Consider the following 19,947-nt stretch of genomic DNA (forward strand, 5'->3'; position numbering starts at 1 on the left):
CGTGGGTCTCTTCTGTAGACCAGGAAGTGCCGAGTCCGACTTCTACAAATGACAACAAACATTAATCACTAAAACAGTTGCAATCAGTACGATTGTGGCATTATTTCGCTAATTGTGTAACAGTTTTGTATCTCACGTGTCTTATATCGTATTGCAGCTATGTCGGAAGAGGTTTCCTGTTTGAAGTCACGATTTATGGAAACACAGATCGTTGCATTGAATGATAAATTGGCACAATTAGGAAAGGTATGTCTCTCTTTACATTGATTGAATACCAGTAGGCTAGTTAGCTGTTGCCTAGTGCTTGCTGTGGCTATCAGCAGACAAAGTTACAGTGTTGGGTTGGGTTTGAGCATAGAGATAGATAGAGGACTCTAGTGCCAACAAACCGTCTTAGCATGGGCAGCGCCTTTGAGGACTTACTCAATTTTAAAGTGGTCAACTGGGTGGGTAGTAAGGATGTGACAAATTGACAATTTTGCTTAACGTTTAAACAGCCGTTTTTTTAAAATCATTTCCCCCCCGTTAAAATTATAAGAAAAAATCATTAAATTCCACATCAATTTACATTACAGAATAATAGTCCTATAACATATGTATGACCGCTAGGGCTGGGCAAGGAAGTTATATCTACCGCAACCCATTACAGACATAGACCGCAGCTACAGTAACATGTTGATAGTGACAATTGGTAACTTTAAAAAAAGTAACAGTAGAATTCTGCTATGGCATAACATTTAGTGTTTTTTCCCTAACAACAATAAACATCGCTGATTGATGTGTTGTTTTTTATACAGTTTTTTATGGTATGGTAGCTAGGTGTGTTTTATTTCTACTAAATGTCTTGGTAAGTCACGGTATTTAACGAACTTTAAAGTACACTGAACAAAACATAAACACAACATGCAACAATTTTAAGGTTTCGTCTGAGTTACAGTACATATACGACTATATGGATTTCACATGACTGTGAATACAAATATGCATCTGTTGGTCACAGATACCTTAACAAAAAGCTTGGGGCGTGTATCTGAAAACCAGTCAGTATCTGATGTGACAACCATTTGCCTCATGCAGCGCGTCATCTACTTCGCATAGAGTTGATCAAGCTGTTGATTGTGGCATGTGGAATGTTGTTCCACTCCTCTTCAATGGCTGTGCGAAGTTGCTTGATATTGGCGGGAACTGGAACACGCTGTCGATCACGTCGATCCAGAGCATCCCAAACATGCTCAATGGGTGACATGTCTGGTGAGCTGGCCTCTAAAACGACGTTACAGGCGGTTTATGGTAGAGAAATTAACATTAAATTATCTGGCAACAGTTCTGGTGGACATTTCTACAGTCAGCATACCAATTGCACACTCCCTTAAAACTTGAGACATCTGTGGCATTGTGTGACACAACTGCACATTTTATTGTCCTTTTTTTATCCCAAGCACAAGGTGCACCTGTGTAATGATCATAACGTTTAATCAGCTTCTTGATATTCCACACCTATCAGGTGGATGTTTCACTACATTTGATAGAAATCATATTTTTGTGCCTATGGAACATTTCTGGGATATTTTATTTCAGCTCATTAAACATGGGAACAACACTTTACATGAAACGTTTATATTTTTGTTTAGTATACGTTTTTAGGAGATTGTTCTGCGCGTAGGCAGCAAGGCAGGCTGCGCGCAGCAGCTCACAATTATTTGATTGACAGTTCTGGTCGCCTAGTGATGGATGTTAGTCCCGCTTCAGAAGTTTCATTCCTTTACAGACAAGTAAAATAAATGCCTGTTCATATGTCCAGAGAAGGGTTTGTGTCGGCATTTAAAAATAGCCTACCCTAAAAGACAGACAAACAAACAAACAAACATGCTGTAGCCGAGGCGCATTCAAGTGGCCACATTCCATTATGTCTGAAAGGCGTAATCGATAAAGGCTACCGGTAGCCTAATGTAATTTAATATTATGAGGCAAATACGAAGATTAGGCTACCCCGTGCTCGCAAGACTGACCCGAAGATACTTCTGTGTCCCAGCGACATCGGTGCCATGAATAGGCTAGTATATTCTACACGCAACAGTCCGAAGACTGAACACACAGTAGCATCATTAACAAGGAGTCAGAGAAGGCAGGCCAGCGCGAGGTGGATAGAGTTTTGGTAATCTACATCTCGAAATGTATTGTTTTACATGCCTTACAAATTCACGAATGTAGCCTAAAGTTTGCATCATCTTTTCTGGTTTTATTTGAATTACACAACTTTCCCAGGCCTTTATAGCCTATCAATTATAACACAGAAAATAATATGTTTTGTGATAACTGCACTGTGCTTTTAATTAAGTGGAGGAAAAACAAATTAACTTTGTTTTTCGGTGAGGGATTTTTCTTAACGTTAAGGATCCCAACTTCGTTTAAACGTTTTAACGTTTAAACATTCACCCCCATAGTGGGAAGGATCACATAATTATATCTGGGTCATCAGGAGGGATCAGCCAATTAATTATGATCGTGCGCAAACTTTCCATAACTGCAGGTAGCAGTAAATCACCAACCTTGGCTTTATACCTGTTGGAACAACACACTCCAGGTGGCAGTAAATCACCAACCTTGGCTTTATACCTGTTGGAACTACACACTCCAGGTGGCAGTAAATCACCAACCTTGGCTTTATACCTGTTGGAACAACACACTCCAGGTAGCAGTAAATCACCAACCTTGGCTTTATACCTGTATGAACAACACACTCCAGGTGGCAGTAAATCACCAACCTTGGCTTTATACCTGTTGGAACAACACACTCCAGGTAGCAGTAAATCACCAACCTTGGCTTTATACCTGTTGGAACAACACACTCCAGGTGGCAGTAAATCACCAACCTTGGCTTTATACCTGTTGGAACAACACACTCCAGGTGGCAGTAAATCACCAACCTTGGCTTTATACCTGTTGGAACAACACACTCCAGGTAGCAGTAAATCACCAACCTTGGCTTTATACCTGTTGGAACTACACACTCCAGGTGGCAGTAAATCACCAACCTTGGCTTTATACCTGTTGGAACAACACACTCTAGGTGGCAGTAAATCACCAACCTTGGCTTTATACCTGTATGAACAACACACTCCAGGTGGCAGTAAATCACCAACCTTGGCTTTATACCTGTTGGAACTACACACTCCAGGTAGCAGTAAATCACCAACCTTGGCTTTATACTTGTTGGAACTACACACTCCAGGTAGCAGTAAATCACCAACCTTGGCTTTATACCTGTTGGAACAACACACTCCAGGTGGCAGTAAATCACCAACCTTGGCTTTATACTTGTTGGAACAACACACTCCAGGTGGCAGTAAATCACCAACCTTGGCTTTATACCTGTATGAACAACACACTCCAGGTGGCAGTAAATCACCAACCTTGGCTTTATACCTGTTGGAACAACACACTCCAGGTAGCAGTAAATCACCAACCTTGGCTTTATACCTGTTGGAACAACACACTCCAGGTGGCAGTAAATCACCAACCTTGGCTTTATACCTGTTGGAACAACACACTCCAGGTAGCAGTAAATCACCAACCTTGGCTTTATACCTGTTGGAACAACACACTCCAGGTGGCAGTAAATCACCAACCTTGGCTTTATACCTGTTCGAACAACACACTCCAGGTGGCAGTAAATCACCAACCTTGGCTTTATACTTGTTGGAACTACACACTCCAGGTAGCAGTAAATCACCAACCCTGGCTTTATACCTGTTGGAACAACACACTCCAGGTAGCAGTAAATCACCAACCTTGGCTTTATACCTGTTGGAACAACACACTCCAGGTGGCAGTAAATCACCAACCTTGGCTTTATACCTGTTGGAACAACACACTCTAGGTGGCAGTAAATCACCAACCTTGGCTTTATACCTGTTGGAACAACACACTCCAGGTGGCAGTAAATCACCAACCTTGGCTTTATACCTGTTGGAACAACACACTCCAGGTGGCAGTAAATCACCAACCTTGGCTTTATACCTGTTGGAACAACACACTCCAGGTAGCAGTAAATCACCAACCTTGGCTTTATACCTGTTGGAACAACACACTCCAGGTGGCAGTAAATCACCAACCTTGGCTTTATACCTGTTGGAACAACACACTCCAGGTAGCAGTAAATCACCAACCTTGGCTTTATACCTGTTGGAACAACACACTCCAGGTGGCAGTAAATCACCAACCTTGGCTTTATACCTGTTGGAACAACACACTCCAGGTGGCAGTAAATCACCAACCTTGGCTTTATACCTGTTGGAACTACACACTCCAGGTGGCAGTAAGCACACTGTCAGTTTGTTATCCAAATCATAGAAGTAGTAGAAGAAAATGGACTACTAGATGGCCTTAAATTCACTGCCCGTATGCAGATGCCATAATGGGATAGATATTAAGAAGAGTCCTCTATCATTCTCTATGGATTAGAGTTACCAAAACCGGATTTGGAAGGAGAGCCTCGGCAGACTAGTTAGCCTACAATTCAATTGACTTTATAGCACTTGTCAACTTAACATTTGGTTATGAGGTGACATTTCACATTGTCTATAATAACCACAACTTTTATTCTGAACCACTAAATACACCATACACGCCCTCTCCATTCTTTCTCCACTGAAATCAGAGCCGTTTGACAGCAATGGCGGAACAAGAGTTTAATACATGGGGTGGCCAGGGGGTGGCCATGGCTACTTCAGGGGGTCCATAGACCATGACAGAAAATGTGTGTGTAACCCTACCCTAACATCTAAGGAGCATGATCCTATGATTCACTTAACCCGGAGTTCCTCAATGTGGCAGATAGTGTGGTCCAAAAGGGTTACTTCACATTGAATAGTCAGTGACTCTACCTTGGAACTGCATCTCTCTCTCTCTCTCTCTCTCTCTCTCTCTCTCTCTCTCTCTCTCTCTCTCTCTCTCTCTCTCTCTCTCTCTCTCTCTCTCTCTCTCTCTCTCTCTCTCTCTCTCTCTCTCTCTCTCTCTCTCTCTCTCTCTCTCTCTCTCTCTCTCTCTCTCTCTCTCTCTCTCTCTCTCTCTCTCTCTCTCTCTCTCTCTCTCTCTCTCTCTCTCTCTCTTGAAATGGACAAACTTACAGTATCATATTTATGCTCATATATATTATGTTAACTAATAGCAAAGAAAAGTTTTGGAATTGGCCTAATCAAGACCAAATTAAATGTGTGTGACATGACTGATACCCTCTGGATTGATCATTTTAGAATGTCAGTGTACTAGCTAGTACACAGTGCAGGTTTTAATCATGACCAGAGGGACCGCCTAAGTGCCAAATTATCCTAGGTATATTTAAAACAGCATAAAGCTACGGTTCTGGTGAGAACTGGCAAAATGTTTCACAAACTCATCCATGTTGAAGGAGCGTGCCCTCCTTGACTCAACACTGAGAATTCCGAGGTGACCTAACCTGTCATCAACCATTGTTGTCCTAAGGTGGGTTTTAATCAGTTTTAAAGCTGAGAAGCTTCTCTCGCAAGAAGCACTGCTGACTGGTGTAACAACAGAAATCTTACAAAGTCGAAATAGCTCATGGAAGACCTCTTTATAAGGTTCTAGAAACACAACAAAGTCAAGGAGAGTAGACGGTCTGTCCCTTCCACTTTTATCTCTCCTATCAAGAAGCCGCTTGGTTTGATGAACCTCATGTTTGAGGTCCTCTAAATCGGACTCAAAGGTCTGAGCAAAAGCAAACAGAGGCTCCTCATTCAAGAATGTTGTACTCTTTGGGTTGAGAGACTGGACCCCTTGCATTATCTCGCAATTCTTCTTTGAAAAACGCCTCTGCAGCTCAGCTGTGAGACTGTCAACACCTGATAAAAGATAGCTCTTTGGAAGCTCTCACCATCACTTTGGTCACTATTTTTCTGTCCTACAGTGCTCATCAATGAGTCGTGAAATCTTAAGCTTGTTTTAGGCTATCTTTTACACACTGTTTGTACATTTATTTTGCAGTGCTCTGCAATCTCTTCAACCTCTTTCCATAGATCTCCAAAGTAACCCTCACTTCTGTATAGTCCTGTAATGTGTCTGTAAGGGCACCTACTAGATCCACAGCCCTTGCTAAGTCAAGAGAGCTTGATTGGAGCATGTCAGAAAGACATTTGGCATCACCAAGCACTTTACAAAATGTTACCAAAAGCCCTTATGAAATGTAAATCTATCTGAGAAAGAAGGCTCCTTGCCTCCACTGATCTATCACCACTATTTTCAAGTGTGATATCCTGTAGCACTCTCAGAACTGCTGGGAGCCTGTCCCTCAGATTACGGCATGCCATGTATCTGCATGCCCACCTTACATCCGTAAGTCTCTGTAGTTCCCTGGGCTGCTGCTGTGGATATAGCTCTTTCTGAACTGCAAGCCACTTGAGATGAACGTACGAGCCAGATACAAAGTTATAAAGCTTCTGCAGGAGAGCAAAAAAATGTACTGCCTCAGGCACTGATTTTACAGATTCAAACAATGTGCATTACAGTGCACATAAAATGCAAATCTTGCACTGTTTTTAATCCGTGCAGAAACACCAGAATGCTTTCCGCTCATGATGGATGCACCATCATAGCCTTGCCCCACAAGATTATTTTTTTTCTTTCAAGGCAATCAATGATCATTTTTGTGAGACCTGCTGCATCTAAGCTTTCAGCTGACTGAAAGTGTAAAAAGCTTTTGTGGATGTCCCCGTTGTAATAGTACCTCACAACTAAAGACATTAGTTATTTTTTCTTTACATCTTTGGTTTCATCTGCAATTACACTAAAAACGTCACTTTCTTTTACTTCTCCTATTATTTCACTTTGCACCATCTCAGCTCAGCCCTCAAGAACTTCCTTCTGGATTTGGTGGCTTGTGTACTTAGCATTGCCACATGTATTCATAATTTTCTCTATGAGAGGGTCATGCTTTGCTATTTCTTCTAAGATTGTCAAAAAATGACCCTTGTTGTGAGAGTCATCAGACTCTCGATGACCTCTCTGCGCTATATTTTGAGTGGCAGTTAATAGGAGCACATCTGCAATTGTTTTAATGTAAGTACAGTTTTCCTCTGGTTTCTTTTTCCGGTCCTCATTTATGACATCTAACATTGAGTTGCTGTCAATAGCCCTTTGATGCTGATTCCAAGCATACATAGCATTGATATGATGCTCTGCCTTCGAATGGAGCTTAAACCCAGAATCTTTAAACAGCGCCTTTTTCCAGTTACAAAAACCTGACTGTGATGTGATGGCAGATTCAGGTGTATTGGGCAGAGAAAAATGTCTACAGGCGAAACAATAAGTAAAATCTTGACTTACAGAATATTCAAGCCATGAATTGTCTTTATACCAGGAGCTGTTGAACGCCCTTTTCCTAGTACCATGCTGAGTTCTGGGAAATGTTTTCAAACATGGCTGTACAGGACCCTCTTCTCAGGTCCTTGAAATGTCTGAAATACACGTTAAATAATGTGTCATATCGCTATGGAAATGTATAATTAAGGGATCTACAAGATTAGATACTAACAGCTGCTAACTAAAATGTGTAGTTTATAGTATAGGCCTGGCCTACCATTGGGTCCTTTCGGAAAAGAAGTCTGATATCTCTCCCTTTCTTTTCATGTTTAATTGATCCTATGCAAAAATAAGACAGTCTATGGTTACATCTAAGCATCCAATTACCCACATTTAGTCCAATCTCAATCCTAATTACAAATCCCCATTATCATAACTGTACTTTAAAATCAACTACCAGCCTAAGTTACTAGTTAGATCATGGCTAGCCCTACTCTGCAGTAAGTAACTTAGCTAGCTATAATTTCTTACACCTTTACCATAGCAAACTGCAAATTGTGGTCATCTTTTGAGTAACCTTAACAGATTGATAATAATAATTGTTTGTTTTGAGTTCAAGTACAAAATTCTAACTGAGTTAATGGATTTCAAATTGCTGAATGTTAACTTGCTAACACTGACAGCTGTAATTTACTCCACTGTATATGCATGTATTACTAGCACAGATGTAAACATAATGTTAGGCTATTCTTATTTAATTTTGTCACCTTTATTTAACCAGGTAGGCAAGTTGAGAACAAGTTCTCATTTACAAGTTCGATACATACAACAACACAGAGTTACACATGGAGTAAAACAAACATACAGTCAATAATACAGTAGAAAAATAAGTCTATATACAATGTGAGCAAATGAGGTGAGATAAGGGAGGTAAAGGCAAAAAAAGGCCATGGTGGTGAAGTAAATACAATATAGCAAGTAAAACACTGGAATGGTAGATTTGCAGTGGAAGAATGTGCAAAGTAGAAATAGAAATAATGGGGTGCAAAGGAGCAAAATAAATAAATAAATACAGTAGGGGAAGAGGTAGTTGTTTGGACTAAATTATAGATGGGCTATGTACAGGTGCAGTAATCTGTGAGCTGCTCTGACAGCTGGTGCTTAAAGCTAGTGAGGGAGATAAGTGTTTCCAGTTCCAGAGATTTTTGTAGTTCGTTCCAGTCATTGGCAGCAGAGAACTGGAAGGAGAGGCGGCCAAAGGAAGAATTGGTTTTGGGGGTGACCAGAGAGATATACCTGCTGGAGCGCGTGCTACAGGTGGGTGCTGCTATGGTGACCAGCGAGCTGAGATAAGGGGGGACTTTACCTAGCAGGGTCTTGTAGATGACCTGGAGCCAGTGGGTTTGGCGACGAGTATGAAGCGAGGGCCAGCCAACGAGAGCGTACAGGTCTCAGTGGTGGGTAGTATATGGGGCTTTGGTGACAAAACGGATGGCACTGTGATAGACTGCATCCAATTTATTGAGTAGGGTATTGGAGGCTATTTTGTAAATGACATCGCCGAAGTCGAGGATCGGTAGGATGGTCAGTTTTACGAGGGTATGTTTGGCAGCATGAGTGAAGGATGCTTTGTTGCAAAATAGGAAGCCAATTCTAGATTTAACTTTGGATTGGAGATTTTTTGATGTGAGTCTGGAAGGAGAGTTTACAGTCTAACCAGACACCTAGGTATTTGTAGTTGTCCACATATTCTAAGTCAGAACCGTCCAGAGTAGCGATGCTGGACGGGCGGGCAGGTGCAGGCAGCGATCGGTTGAAGAGCATGCATTTAGTTTTACTTGTATTTAAGAGCAGTTGGAGGCCACGGAAGGACAGTTGTATTGCATTGAAGCTCGTCTGGAGGGTTGTTAACACAGTGTCCAAAGAAGGGCCAGAAGTATACAGAATGGTGTCGTCTGCGTAGAGGTGGATCAGAGACTCACCAGCAGCAAGAGTGACATCATTGATGTATACAGAGAAGAGAGTCGGTCCAAGAATTGAACCCTGTGGCACTCCCATAGAGACTGCCAGAGGCCCGGACAACAGGCCCTCCGATTTGACACACTCAACTCTATCAGAGAAGTAGTTGGTGAACCAGGCGAGGCAATCATTTGAGAAACCAAGGCTATCGAGTCTGCCGATGAGGATGTGGTGATTGACAGAGTCGAAAGCCTTGGCCAGGTCAATGAATACGGCTGCACAGTATTGTTTCTTATCGATGGCGGTTAAGATATCTTTTAGGACCTTGAGCGTGGCTGAGGTGCACCCATGACCAGCTCTGAAACCAGATTGCATAGCGGAGAAGGTGCGGTGGGATTCGAAATGGTCGGTAATCTGTTTGTTGACTTGGCTTTCGAAGACCTTATAAAGGCAGGGTAGGATAGATATAGGTCTGTAGCAGTTTGGGTCAAGAGTGTCCCCCCCTTTGAAGAGGGGGATGACCGCAGCTGTTTTCCAATCTTTGGGAATCTCAGACGACACGAAAGAGAGGTTGAACAGGCCAGTAAGGCTAAATTGGGAACTGATCTCTTATCTGTTAATGGAGGCAAAGGTCTAATGCTAACTTACACAGCGACTCAACTTTCGTAAATGTTGATCAGGAAACCTAAACCTGATGCTAAACCTTAAAAACTTACTTCAAATATTATGTTTTCGCCAATCGCGAAAAGAGTTCGTAGAGCTATGGAAATATTTAAAAAAAAAAATCTGTATGTTCTTCTTATTCCTCTGTATCTCGCAACGAACGTTAATTTTCTCTCTTCCTCGATTTGAAAAATGCGCCGTTGAACGTCAAAATAAATGCTTTCAACAAGAGGTGAAATGAGATGTCAATCAGCATCAAACTGCCACTAGCGAATTACATTTACCCCTCTGGCTCCGCCCCTGTTTGACAGGTCTACAGCTGCAGGAGAAAGTGACAACACTTCCACCTCTGAAACCCAAGGCAGCCCTGTCCAATGAAGACATCATGCGCTACAGCAGACAGCTTCTGCTGCCAGAGCTGGGTGTACAAGGTAATAATGGCAGCTTTCACCCAACCTCTGAAATAAGGGTGTTCATTTAGTGTGACATTATTGAACACCTTATTGAACACATCCTTTAGGGTGTGGAGGACTAGGCTTCCCCCTGGCATAGTATCTAGCTGCAGCGGGAATCGGTAGGTAGATCTCGTGTGGCTCAGTTGGTAGAGCATGGTGCTTGCAACGCCTGGGTTGTGGGTTCGATTCCCACGGAGGACCAGTATGGAAATGTATGCACTCACTACTGAAAGTCGCTCTGTATAAGAGTGTTTGCTAAATGACTAAAATGTAAATGTAAAAATGTGGGGAGAGAGAATATCAGTAACTTATACCCTCAGTAATGGTCAATGATTCAAATGCTGTAAACCCAAAGATATAGCCTCTCCATGGAGCTGAATCACTACAAATCAACATAGCATTTGGCATATCACAAATTATTAGGTAGGCCTACATGTAATACACTTTTGAACCTCTTGGGATATGCAATACTAATTAAATTTTTATTTAACCTTTATTTAACTAGGCAAGTCAGTTAAGAACAAATTCTTATTTATAATGACGGCCTACACCGGCCAAACCCGGACGACGCTGGGCCAATTCCGCACCGCCCTATGGGACTCCAAATCACGGCCAGTTGCGATACAGCCTGGATTCGAAGTGTTTGTACACTGTTATAACATGGTTTCATCCCTTTGTAACCCCAGGGCGTGTGGGTCTGCTGGACTATGACGAGGTTGAGCTGAGTAACCTGCACAGACAGGTGCTCCATGGAGAGGACAGCCAGGGCCAGGCCAAGGCCCAGTCTGCTCCCCATGCTGTCAGAAGGTATAGGAGGCTACTGGGGCCTGCACAGGCTGATGCAGTACTGTGAATAAACTCTACATCATAGCTATAGCCACTAGGTGGTGCCATTTACCTCAACAGCAACGGCTTGCTCTCAGATCAAATCAAAATGTATTTGTCACATGCTTTGTAAACAACAGGCGTAGACTAACAGTGAAATGTTTATTCACGGATCCTTTTTCAACAATGCCGAGTTTAAGATAAAGAAGAAAAAATAGAAATAGTGACAGGAGGATTAAATACACAGTGAATAACAATGACGAGTAAAAATACCATGGCTATACACAGGGAGTACCAGAACCGAGTCGGTGTGCAGGGGTACTAGGTCATTGAGGTAGCTATGTACATATAGCTAGGGTTAAAGTGACTAGGCAACAGGACAGATATTAGACTGAGATGTCTAATAATGCAGCTATTTAGCAGTCTTGTTTGGCAGTCTTATGATAAACTACAGTCCCCCCTCTTTTTTATTATAGTGAACATACAGTACATTGATGGTAATGCAATTGAATGTTGAAGGGAAAATATACAGTTACTACATCCATTTTGGGATTTATAAATGAATGATATGTACCCATTTGATTCTTAAATAATATAACGTATAAATGCCTCTTCGTTCAACTGTCGTCCCCTATCAGAACCCAAAATATAAGCTTGTAAACGTAAAGAAACACTATATAGCCTCAAAACATAGCTCTGTCTATGAATTTAAGAGTGGTTACATTTCTCCAGCCCCATCCCTCAGCTTTTTTACCAAAACAGGGGTGGAGAAAACGCTTTGTTATTGTTTCAACTGTTCATTGCTCCTTTTAGGCTTTCGGTATTCAGAGGAAAATAACATTAGCCAGTCAATATTCTGTTCAATACTTTCTTCCTCTTCAAAATGAGTTAGATATAAGGGGTGGGATGGGTCCGCGTCGTTTGGTTTAAATGTGAATGGCCTTGTGTCTGTCCTTTTTATGTGTGTACAGGTTGAACTCCACAGTAGAATAATTCCCTACCTTCCAGCTCTCTCCAGAGAACACCTTTACAGCTCATCCAACAGTATCCTCCCTCTCCGCTTTGAGCCTTATATTATCTTACAGGAAGTAAATAAGAGACTTTACTATCTGTCACACAGGTTTTCTGTGTAATCACTGCATTTTTACTCCTTGACATTATCCACCTCAATTGCGACATTGTGGCTGACTGTTCAGACAATGTTCCCACCCGCTATCTGATAAATGATGCCTGTGTCCTCAGTGGCAAGCGCCTAGTATCTGCCAGTGCCCTGAGAATGGAGGGCTAGGTAAGGATCTAGTTACATTTAAGTCTCTACATTTAAGTCCCCGCATGCATACTAGATTGACATAAATGTCTGACAAATGACTGACTAGTAAATGGCATATGTTTATTGCTACTCATCCTTTGTGTATAGTAACCCCTGTTGTCTGTGTCTGTAGTTGACAGTGTATAACTACCGTGGCGGCCCCTGCTACAGGTGTTTGTACCCAAAGCCTCCACTCCCGGAGAAAGTGACCAACTGCTCTGACGGAGGGGTCCTAGGAGTAGTTGAGTCCTCTTCTGATTCATGTCTTCACCCTTTCATAGAGAAAGGAATTGATTGTTGACGTTTCACTCTTTTGTCTCAGTGCCAGGGATCATGGGATGCTTCCAAGCGTTGGAGGTCCTGAAGATCGCCTCAGGACAGGACTGCATCTTTCCCAGTGAAAGCTCCCTGAGTCACTCCACAGCCCCACTACAGCTTATCTACTGTACAATGAAACGGCACGTTATGCTTAGTCATGGTGCTGACTGGATGAATGAAAGCCTGAATGAGTCAGTGTAGCATGGGAAGGAAGGGGTGTTTTTCTTCATGACCATGCCCATCTGATAAAGCTAGACTAAAAGAGAGGACATTCTGTAGATTTGCTGGACCTTTGAGGTATGTTTCTGAATATACAAAGACCATTTTAAATCAGTGACGTGGGTCATGCTGTGAATCATAGTAGTGTGTGTCAGTCAGACAGGAGCCCCTTCCTTGACTCAGTGTGACAGCTTCCTGTGGCCAACAGCTGTTGATGTTTGACGCCCAGGATGCCAAGTTCCGATCCATCAGGCTGCGGACCAAGCAGGCCAGCTGTGCTGTGTGTGGAGAGGACTCCCACTGTCACACACTTAGTGGACTATGAGAAGTTCTGTGGGTCTGCTGCCACAGATAAGGTCAGGGGTTACTGAAAAGAGGGCACTGTGGGCAAAGCATTGATCTTTCATATTCATTGTTAAGGGGTTAGCATTTTAAAGTAAAGGGGTTAGCATTTTAAAGTAAAGGGGTTAGCATTTTAAAGTAAAGGGGTTAGCATTTTAAAGTAAAGGGGGTAGCATTTTAAAGTAAAGGGGTTAGCATTTTAAAGTAAAGGGGATAGCATTTTAAAGTAAAGGGGTTAGCATTTTAAAGTAAAGGGGTTAGCATTTTAAAGTAAAGGGGTTAGCATTTTAAAGTAAAGGGGTTAGCATTTTAAAGTAAAGGGGTTAGCTTTTTAAAGTAAAGGGGTTAGCATTTTAAAGTAAAGGGGATAGCATTTTAAAGTAAAGGGGTTAGCATTTTAAAGTAAAGGGGATAGCATTTTAAAGTAAAGGGGTTAGCATTTTAAAGTAAAGGGGGTTAGCATTTTAAAGTAAAGGGGGTTAGCATTTTAAAGTAAAGGGGGTAGCATTTTAAAGTAAAGGGGGTAGCATTTTAAAGTAAAGGGGGTAGCATTTTAAAGTAAAGGGGGTAGCATTTTAAAGTAAAGGGGTTAGCATTTTAAAGTAAAGGGGTTAGCATTTTAAAGTAAAGGGGGTAGCATTTTAAAGTAAAGGGGATTTTAAATTAAATCTGAATTGGCAAAAGTGTTATCACTCACCTTTAAACCCCTTAGCAAATACACATAGCGTATGGAATGTTGTTGGGCCAGGAAAATGTGCTCATTATCTATAATTCAGATAAATAGCAGAGATATACGCTGTATGTCAAAAGGAGTTTTCTGTACTTTACTGCACTAAAAAAGCTAAATAACATTCCCATTTTCCATTAATTATAGGAAAATGTTGTTTAAGTGTTGGCTTTGAATATATTTACCTAATATTTTCTGGGTTTTCTTTCAGTGTCGAAGACTAAACCTTCTCTCCAAAGACCAGAGGGTATCCGTGCAGGTAGAGTATAGTCCGTGACTTTCTGTTTTTTGACGATTATTGCATGATTACCAATGCTTGACTTGGGCCAAACCTCAAATGTTCTACTGCTTGAGCTCCTGTTCCTCTTATAGAATATTAGCTCAAAAGTATTGTGGAGCTCCTGCACCTAAATGGAAACAGTACCAGCAACCAAAATAAGTATCGTCACCTATTTCAGTCCAAGTCAAGGACTGATGATTACACTTGATTTGATTTTCTGTGATTCTGGGTTCATAAACCCAGATTAAATCTAAACGCTGACCCAACCCTAAATGGGAAATGACTAAAACGTGATTGTACGTATTCTACGGAAAATAATAACCTTTTTTTTTTGTTGGCGCTGACAGAAATGGTTGTTTGGATTTCTGCTAAATTACAGCTTTCAAAAGAATTGAGCCATTAAGAGAAAGGAGATGAAGATCGTGATTGATTGGCCTATAATAGTGATTGTGCAAGGCCTGGAGTCGGGAAAAAGTTTTATTTCCTATAATTGAAATAATGTGACAAAACGTTAAGCTTACTCCACCCAACTCAACAAAAAAAAAGGCAACCAGTTGCACTATGCATGTAGTTATAGAAAAGTTATTCTCCAAAGCAGTTTGTCATCTTTGTGTCATCTCACAGAAAACTAGCAACTTCAATTCTGATGTCGCAGACCTTTAAACCTGACATTGTCATTAACAAAGTGAAGTGTTGTAGGTGACCATTGACAAACATTTGAATTTCTCCTTTCTATTGCCAGGAGTATAAAGCTATAGTGGACAACACGGCTGCTCATCTCCTGCTGAACGTACGCCCTCTAGTGGAGGTGGATATATGTTACCTGCCCACCTCCCTCAGTATCCTTCTGCTGGCTGAATACCCTCCGGGCATTGTACTCCATTAACTATATACAATTAGCAAGATATGGAGTTAGTTAGGAGGATATTAATACTTCTTTCCATTAATTACATCTGTCATCACTGTGTTTTCATAGCTGTTCTGATCTGAATTAGTAATCAAGTAATTGTCCTCAATTCAATGGTAAAATGGTTTATTTCCTTATATCATTGCTAGACATTCCTCTCTCCTGTTTAGAGAACAGCAACAGTGAACACATCCATGTGCTGAAGGAGAGAATTGTCCAAGTGAAAGAGCAGATGTCGAGTGCATCCCAGGTCCCATGTAACATGACTGATCTGGTCTCCATCTAGCTCCGCAGGTCACAACATGCAGAGGCTCTTCAATGGCTAGGCTTATGGAGCGGCTCCATATTCACTGAACAAACAGGAGTAATTTGAGTGCTAATTAAGTCTGTGTAACCTTGTCCTGCGAGGGTATTCGCTTATTTTGGACAGCCAATGACGGGGGTTGATGGAGTTGCTAGGTGATCCTTTTTCCAATACAAAAATATACCGTCATCGGTCTCTTTTTATTGAATATTCATCATGGTCTTTATTTCAGCAGAGTGCATTACCAGCAAACCTGTGTATATTTTGCTATTAATGAGCTCTTTTAATGGCCAATTTCTGGGAAACACTCTGTTCTGTAAACAGTTGACGCAATTTAGTTGAACTGGTACACATGACACCCTTTTAAGTTTCAAGAGTGAAAGAAGTCATATCATGTTCATAACACACCTAATAGTGAATATGAATTAAAATACCATGCAATAGCTCTGCTTCTGGCCAAGCATCAAACAAAGAATATTCCCTACCCATTTTATTCATTCAACTCACGTAGTCTCGCATAGCCAGCCAGACGTCGTAATCTTGTGAGAAGCCAGGAAATGGAAGCTGCTACTACTCATTTTGATTCGTTTGTGTTTCCCTGCTGCAGTTTATGTGATCTGTAAGCTGGGTAATGACTCCCAGAAGGCAGTTCAGGTCTTGGAGAGAATGTCAGGTTCTGAGGTGGACTGTGTCACTGCGAAGAACATCTGTGGGGGACTGATGGCCTGGGCCCAGAAGATAGACCCCTCTTTCCCTCAGTATTGACTCAACGTCACAGGTTCTACACTGAGGTTTCATCACGGAAAGCTTAAAGATCATGTAGGTTTTTCTGAGAGTGTGAGATATCATTGGTCCCATATTTCAGTCTGTTGTAAGAAGAATTTCACGCCAGTTGGTCATTCAGATATTTTGTCCATACAGTCCTCTTCCTCCACCGGCCCTGCCGTGTAAGTAGTGTATCATGTAATCATAACAACCGTTTTTCTGCCTTAACTTGTTTTATGTATTCTGGTTGCATTGGGTATTGCTTCCCTGACAGACAATTCTTAGATGAATTAGTTATATCTCACTGGTGAAAAGTGAAAGAAATCGTTTCATGTTTTCAAGATTGTGCTTTAAATGGCAAGTAAAATGTTGTGCAAGAAAAAACAAAACATTGTTATAACCCCAATGTATTGTTGAGGGCATACAGGGTAATATAGTACTTCATTATGTATTTCGAGTTATTTGGGAACATTGATATATGAAATATGTGTTAGAGTTATTACACATCTATACATCCATAATGTGTTGTCATTTCCATATTTGGATAAGAAATGATATGCTGATGTATACCACCACCCTCTCTAAAAGATTAGACGCAACAGTGCAACAACAGTGTAAGGGATAGAGGATGATGGCATTTTTTTCTACGTCGCTCGCAACTGATTTTCAGAACTGAAGCGATTGACGTCGGGTAACTCCTGTTTTTTTCTCTCCAGCATAACCCGAATAACGGAAAAGATAGATGAAAGAGGCACGCGCAATGTAAAGATAACTTTTTCGAGACGCCATTGCATGTGAGATTGTAGTTTGAAGATTTATCCTCACCGATAGAAACCCAAAGCACCAAATAGGTAATAGAACTTCAAGCCCCAGGAATCTTTCTCTCCTCCTTTTCTCTCAGAACAGTGGGAGTAGTCACAGCTGGAAGGATAATAAGATGCGCATGAATCTGGCAACCACGAATAGGCGACAAGAGAAAGTTTCAAAAATTAGAGAACTCGGTTGTGAGTCTTAGCACGCTTTTAGACAATCCTGCTAATGCATATGGTTACATTGTTGCTCATTTGCATGATTTAGAAAAAGGCGAATGAACTTGAATATTTTTTCTGTGTGATTCGATTGTTGGAGTTTTTGGAGAAGTTTATGCTGTCCACTGGCCATGAATCCAACGACGCCTTTTGAAGAAAGTGGAGGTAAGTAGGCCAATGATGTTTTAGACATATTTTATGGACGATTGGAATATTTAGGGTAATTCATAGGATATCGAATAATATTTCAACAAGCTTTTGTTATGCAAAAACAGGTCTTGTATGTGTTGCTGGCATTCGTGGACATGAGGTCGTCTTCTGCCAGCAATTCAATCGAAAGTGGGATGGTCCAGATGTTGAGAAGCCTTGATTCCAGATGTTGGTTGTGCATGATGAATAGATAAATAGAAAACATTCCGTAATGTATGGTAAACTACACCATGTCGCTACTTTGTCAGATGAAGCTATTAAACATGATGCATTGTTTGTACTTGCTTACAATATAATCGAAGTTTACAATTACAATTATTTGATGTGTTTATTGTAACCAAACCTGATCATGTTTATTTCTCGTGAATTGCATCACTTATTGTTATTGCATAGCCTACTCAGAAAGTGTAAACAGCTTCGAGGTCATGATTTGTTTCGCTGAATTATTTCAGTTTGGTCAACATATTCTATTCTACCACCATTAAATGTACTGTATCTGTTTTGTGACAGGTTTCCTGTGGCCAGGGCAGATATGTGACTCTAGTACTGTGAGGGGACACCATTCAAGAACATGAAGTTTGGAATGGTGACCGCCTCTTGCAGTGAGCGTTGGGGAATCAATCGAGGACGACTGGAGCATCCACAGTATCTCAGCAGTGCAAACTGCACACATCTCTTGCCTTAGAGAGAGAGCTGAGGCCATTTAGTGGAATCATCAGGCTTTGTCCGTGAATTGATTGCCAGGCATCTGAGAAGTCAGTGGGGATGAAAGTTTGACTATTGGCTAACACTGCTCGTGATACTTTGAAGACCTTGCATTTCATGTCTCCTAGAATGAGGCTTGAGTGTTTCTTCAGACTTGTGTCTGTTCTTAGTAGTTCAGTGGTGCCTGATTTAAAAAGGCATCACTGACGGTTACAATACTTTACATTTTGCATCATCATCTCTGCCATTGGAAGAAACCCAATGTCTGCCTGCAGCAGCTCAGCTCCTCCGTCCTTTCCCAAAGCCTACCTCCACTCACAAATCCCAGCCGTGCCTCTGACCCCCTCACCATCGCCGAGCCCCCCGGGACCCCTCTACAGCCGCCTGTCCAACGGGAGTCACGGGAGTCACACTCACAGCGCTCCCAGCCCCACTAACTCCCGCAGCTCCTTCCATGGAGTGTCCTTCCTCCTCCAGATTGGCCTGACCAGAGAGATGGTGAACCTGGAGAACCATGACCTGTCGATGTCTGCTGTCAAAGACCTGGTCTGCTCTATAGTCGACCAAAAGGTAATTACACAACCCTTCCTTGTTATAACACTTGACCTACTACAGCTAATGCATAATGACAGACTGAATATCTATGAGGATATCGATAGAGTGAAATGCGATAAGTAGGCCTGAGCAAGAGAAAGAAAATTCACTGTAAAACCTAAAAGCTTAGTTGTCTTTTTTTTCCTCAATTCCAAGTTTCAAGAAAGATTGGAAAGTCCACTGGAAAGTCCACCAAGCATACTGCTAAACAAATCAGTGGCATAGTTTGGGACTGAGCAAATTTCAGGTCTGCTGTGTGCAAACTTGAGTGCTGTGAAAATTCTGTGCAACTTCCAGCACATGTTTTACTATGAACACTGAGCGGGACCCGCTTTAAATTACAGCTTCAGACAGTGGTCAAGTTGGCTACTGTGGCTATTTGATCGTAATGTAGGCTTACCAGCGTGGCCTGCCATCAAAAACAATGGAGAAAATGCATCCCATAACATTTTAACATGGAAATAGCTGTTCTATCATTCAGCCTACAGTAGCAGCCAATGTGTGTGATTTGATTTGATTTGTGGTGTTCAATATAGGCCTATATTCCATGAGACTTTTGAAAAAAAAACATGCAGGGCTTAACATTAACCTGTTTATCCACTTGTCCTTCAGACAAGGAGGTGACTGAAAATGTTGTTATGTTTGATCCAAGAAACCACTTTACAAAATAAAATGACAGAGAATCAGACAAATTATGCTTATCTGAAAATACAACACTGCCCCTTTAAGAAAAAAAAGCTGTTTACCTGATTCGCTTTTCAAAGATGTCTAGAAATGTACACGTAGAAATGTACACGTTTTCTGCTCTTGCAGGAAGCAATCATTCCCCCATTGCTGTCTACAAATGATCTATAACTGGGCTAATATCTCACTAACTAGCATAAGATATGAACAAATGTGTACACTTGGCTACATGCAGCTCTCGCTTTCATCTCAAAACAAGCACTTCTACTCATGACCGCTCATTCTGTAAACACAGTCCAGTTCAAAGTGAATGGCACATATGGCAATGGTCTATTT

At 41.5% G+C, this 19,947-nt stretch overlaps 1 protein-coding gene and 1 pseudogene across 3 annotated transcripts in view; both read left to right on the forward strand.

Annotated features, from left to right (window-relative positions):
• The first annotated feature begins 4 nt into the window (after positions 1 to 4).
• LOC139530688 (adenylyltransferase and sulfurtransferase MOCS3-like) lies at positions 5 to 15,826 on the forward strand (annotated as a pseudogene).
• A 1,224-nt stretch (positions 15,827 to 17,050) lies between these two features.
• The window catches only part of LOC139530686 (serine/threonine-protein kinase D3-like), a 63,318-nt gene continuing 60,421 nt past the window's right edge, over positions 17,051 to 19,947 (forward strand). The window contains exons 1-2 of one of the 3 annotated variants that reach the window (XM_071327313.1): positions 17,051 to 17,583; positions 18,139 to 18,903. In XM_071327313.1, coding sequence (XP_071183414.1) covers positions 18,595 to 18,903 — 309 coding nt within the window. In that variant the 5' untranslated portion in view covers positions 17,051 to 17,583; positions 18,139 to 18,594. The other 2 variants (XM_071327314.1, XM_071327315.1) reach the window with 2 other exon arrangements.

The sequence above is a fragment of the Salvelinus alpinus genome, chromosome 9, assembly GCF_045679555.1.
Source record: "Salvelinus alpinus chromosome 9, SLU_Salpinus.1, whole genome shotgun sequence".
Classification (NCBI taxonomy): Eukaryota; Metazoa; Chordata; class Actinopteri; order Salmoniformes; family Salmonidae; genus Salvelinus; species Salvelinus alpinus.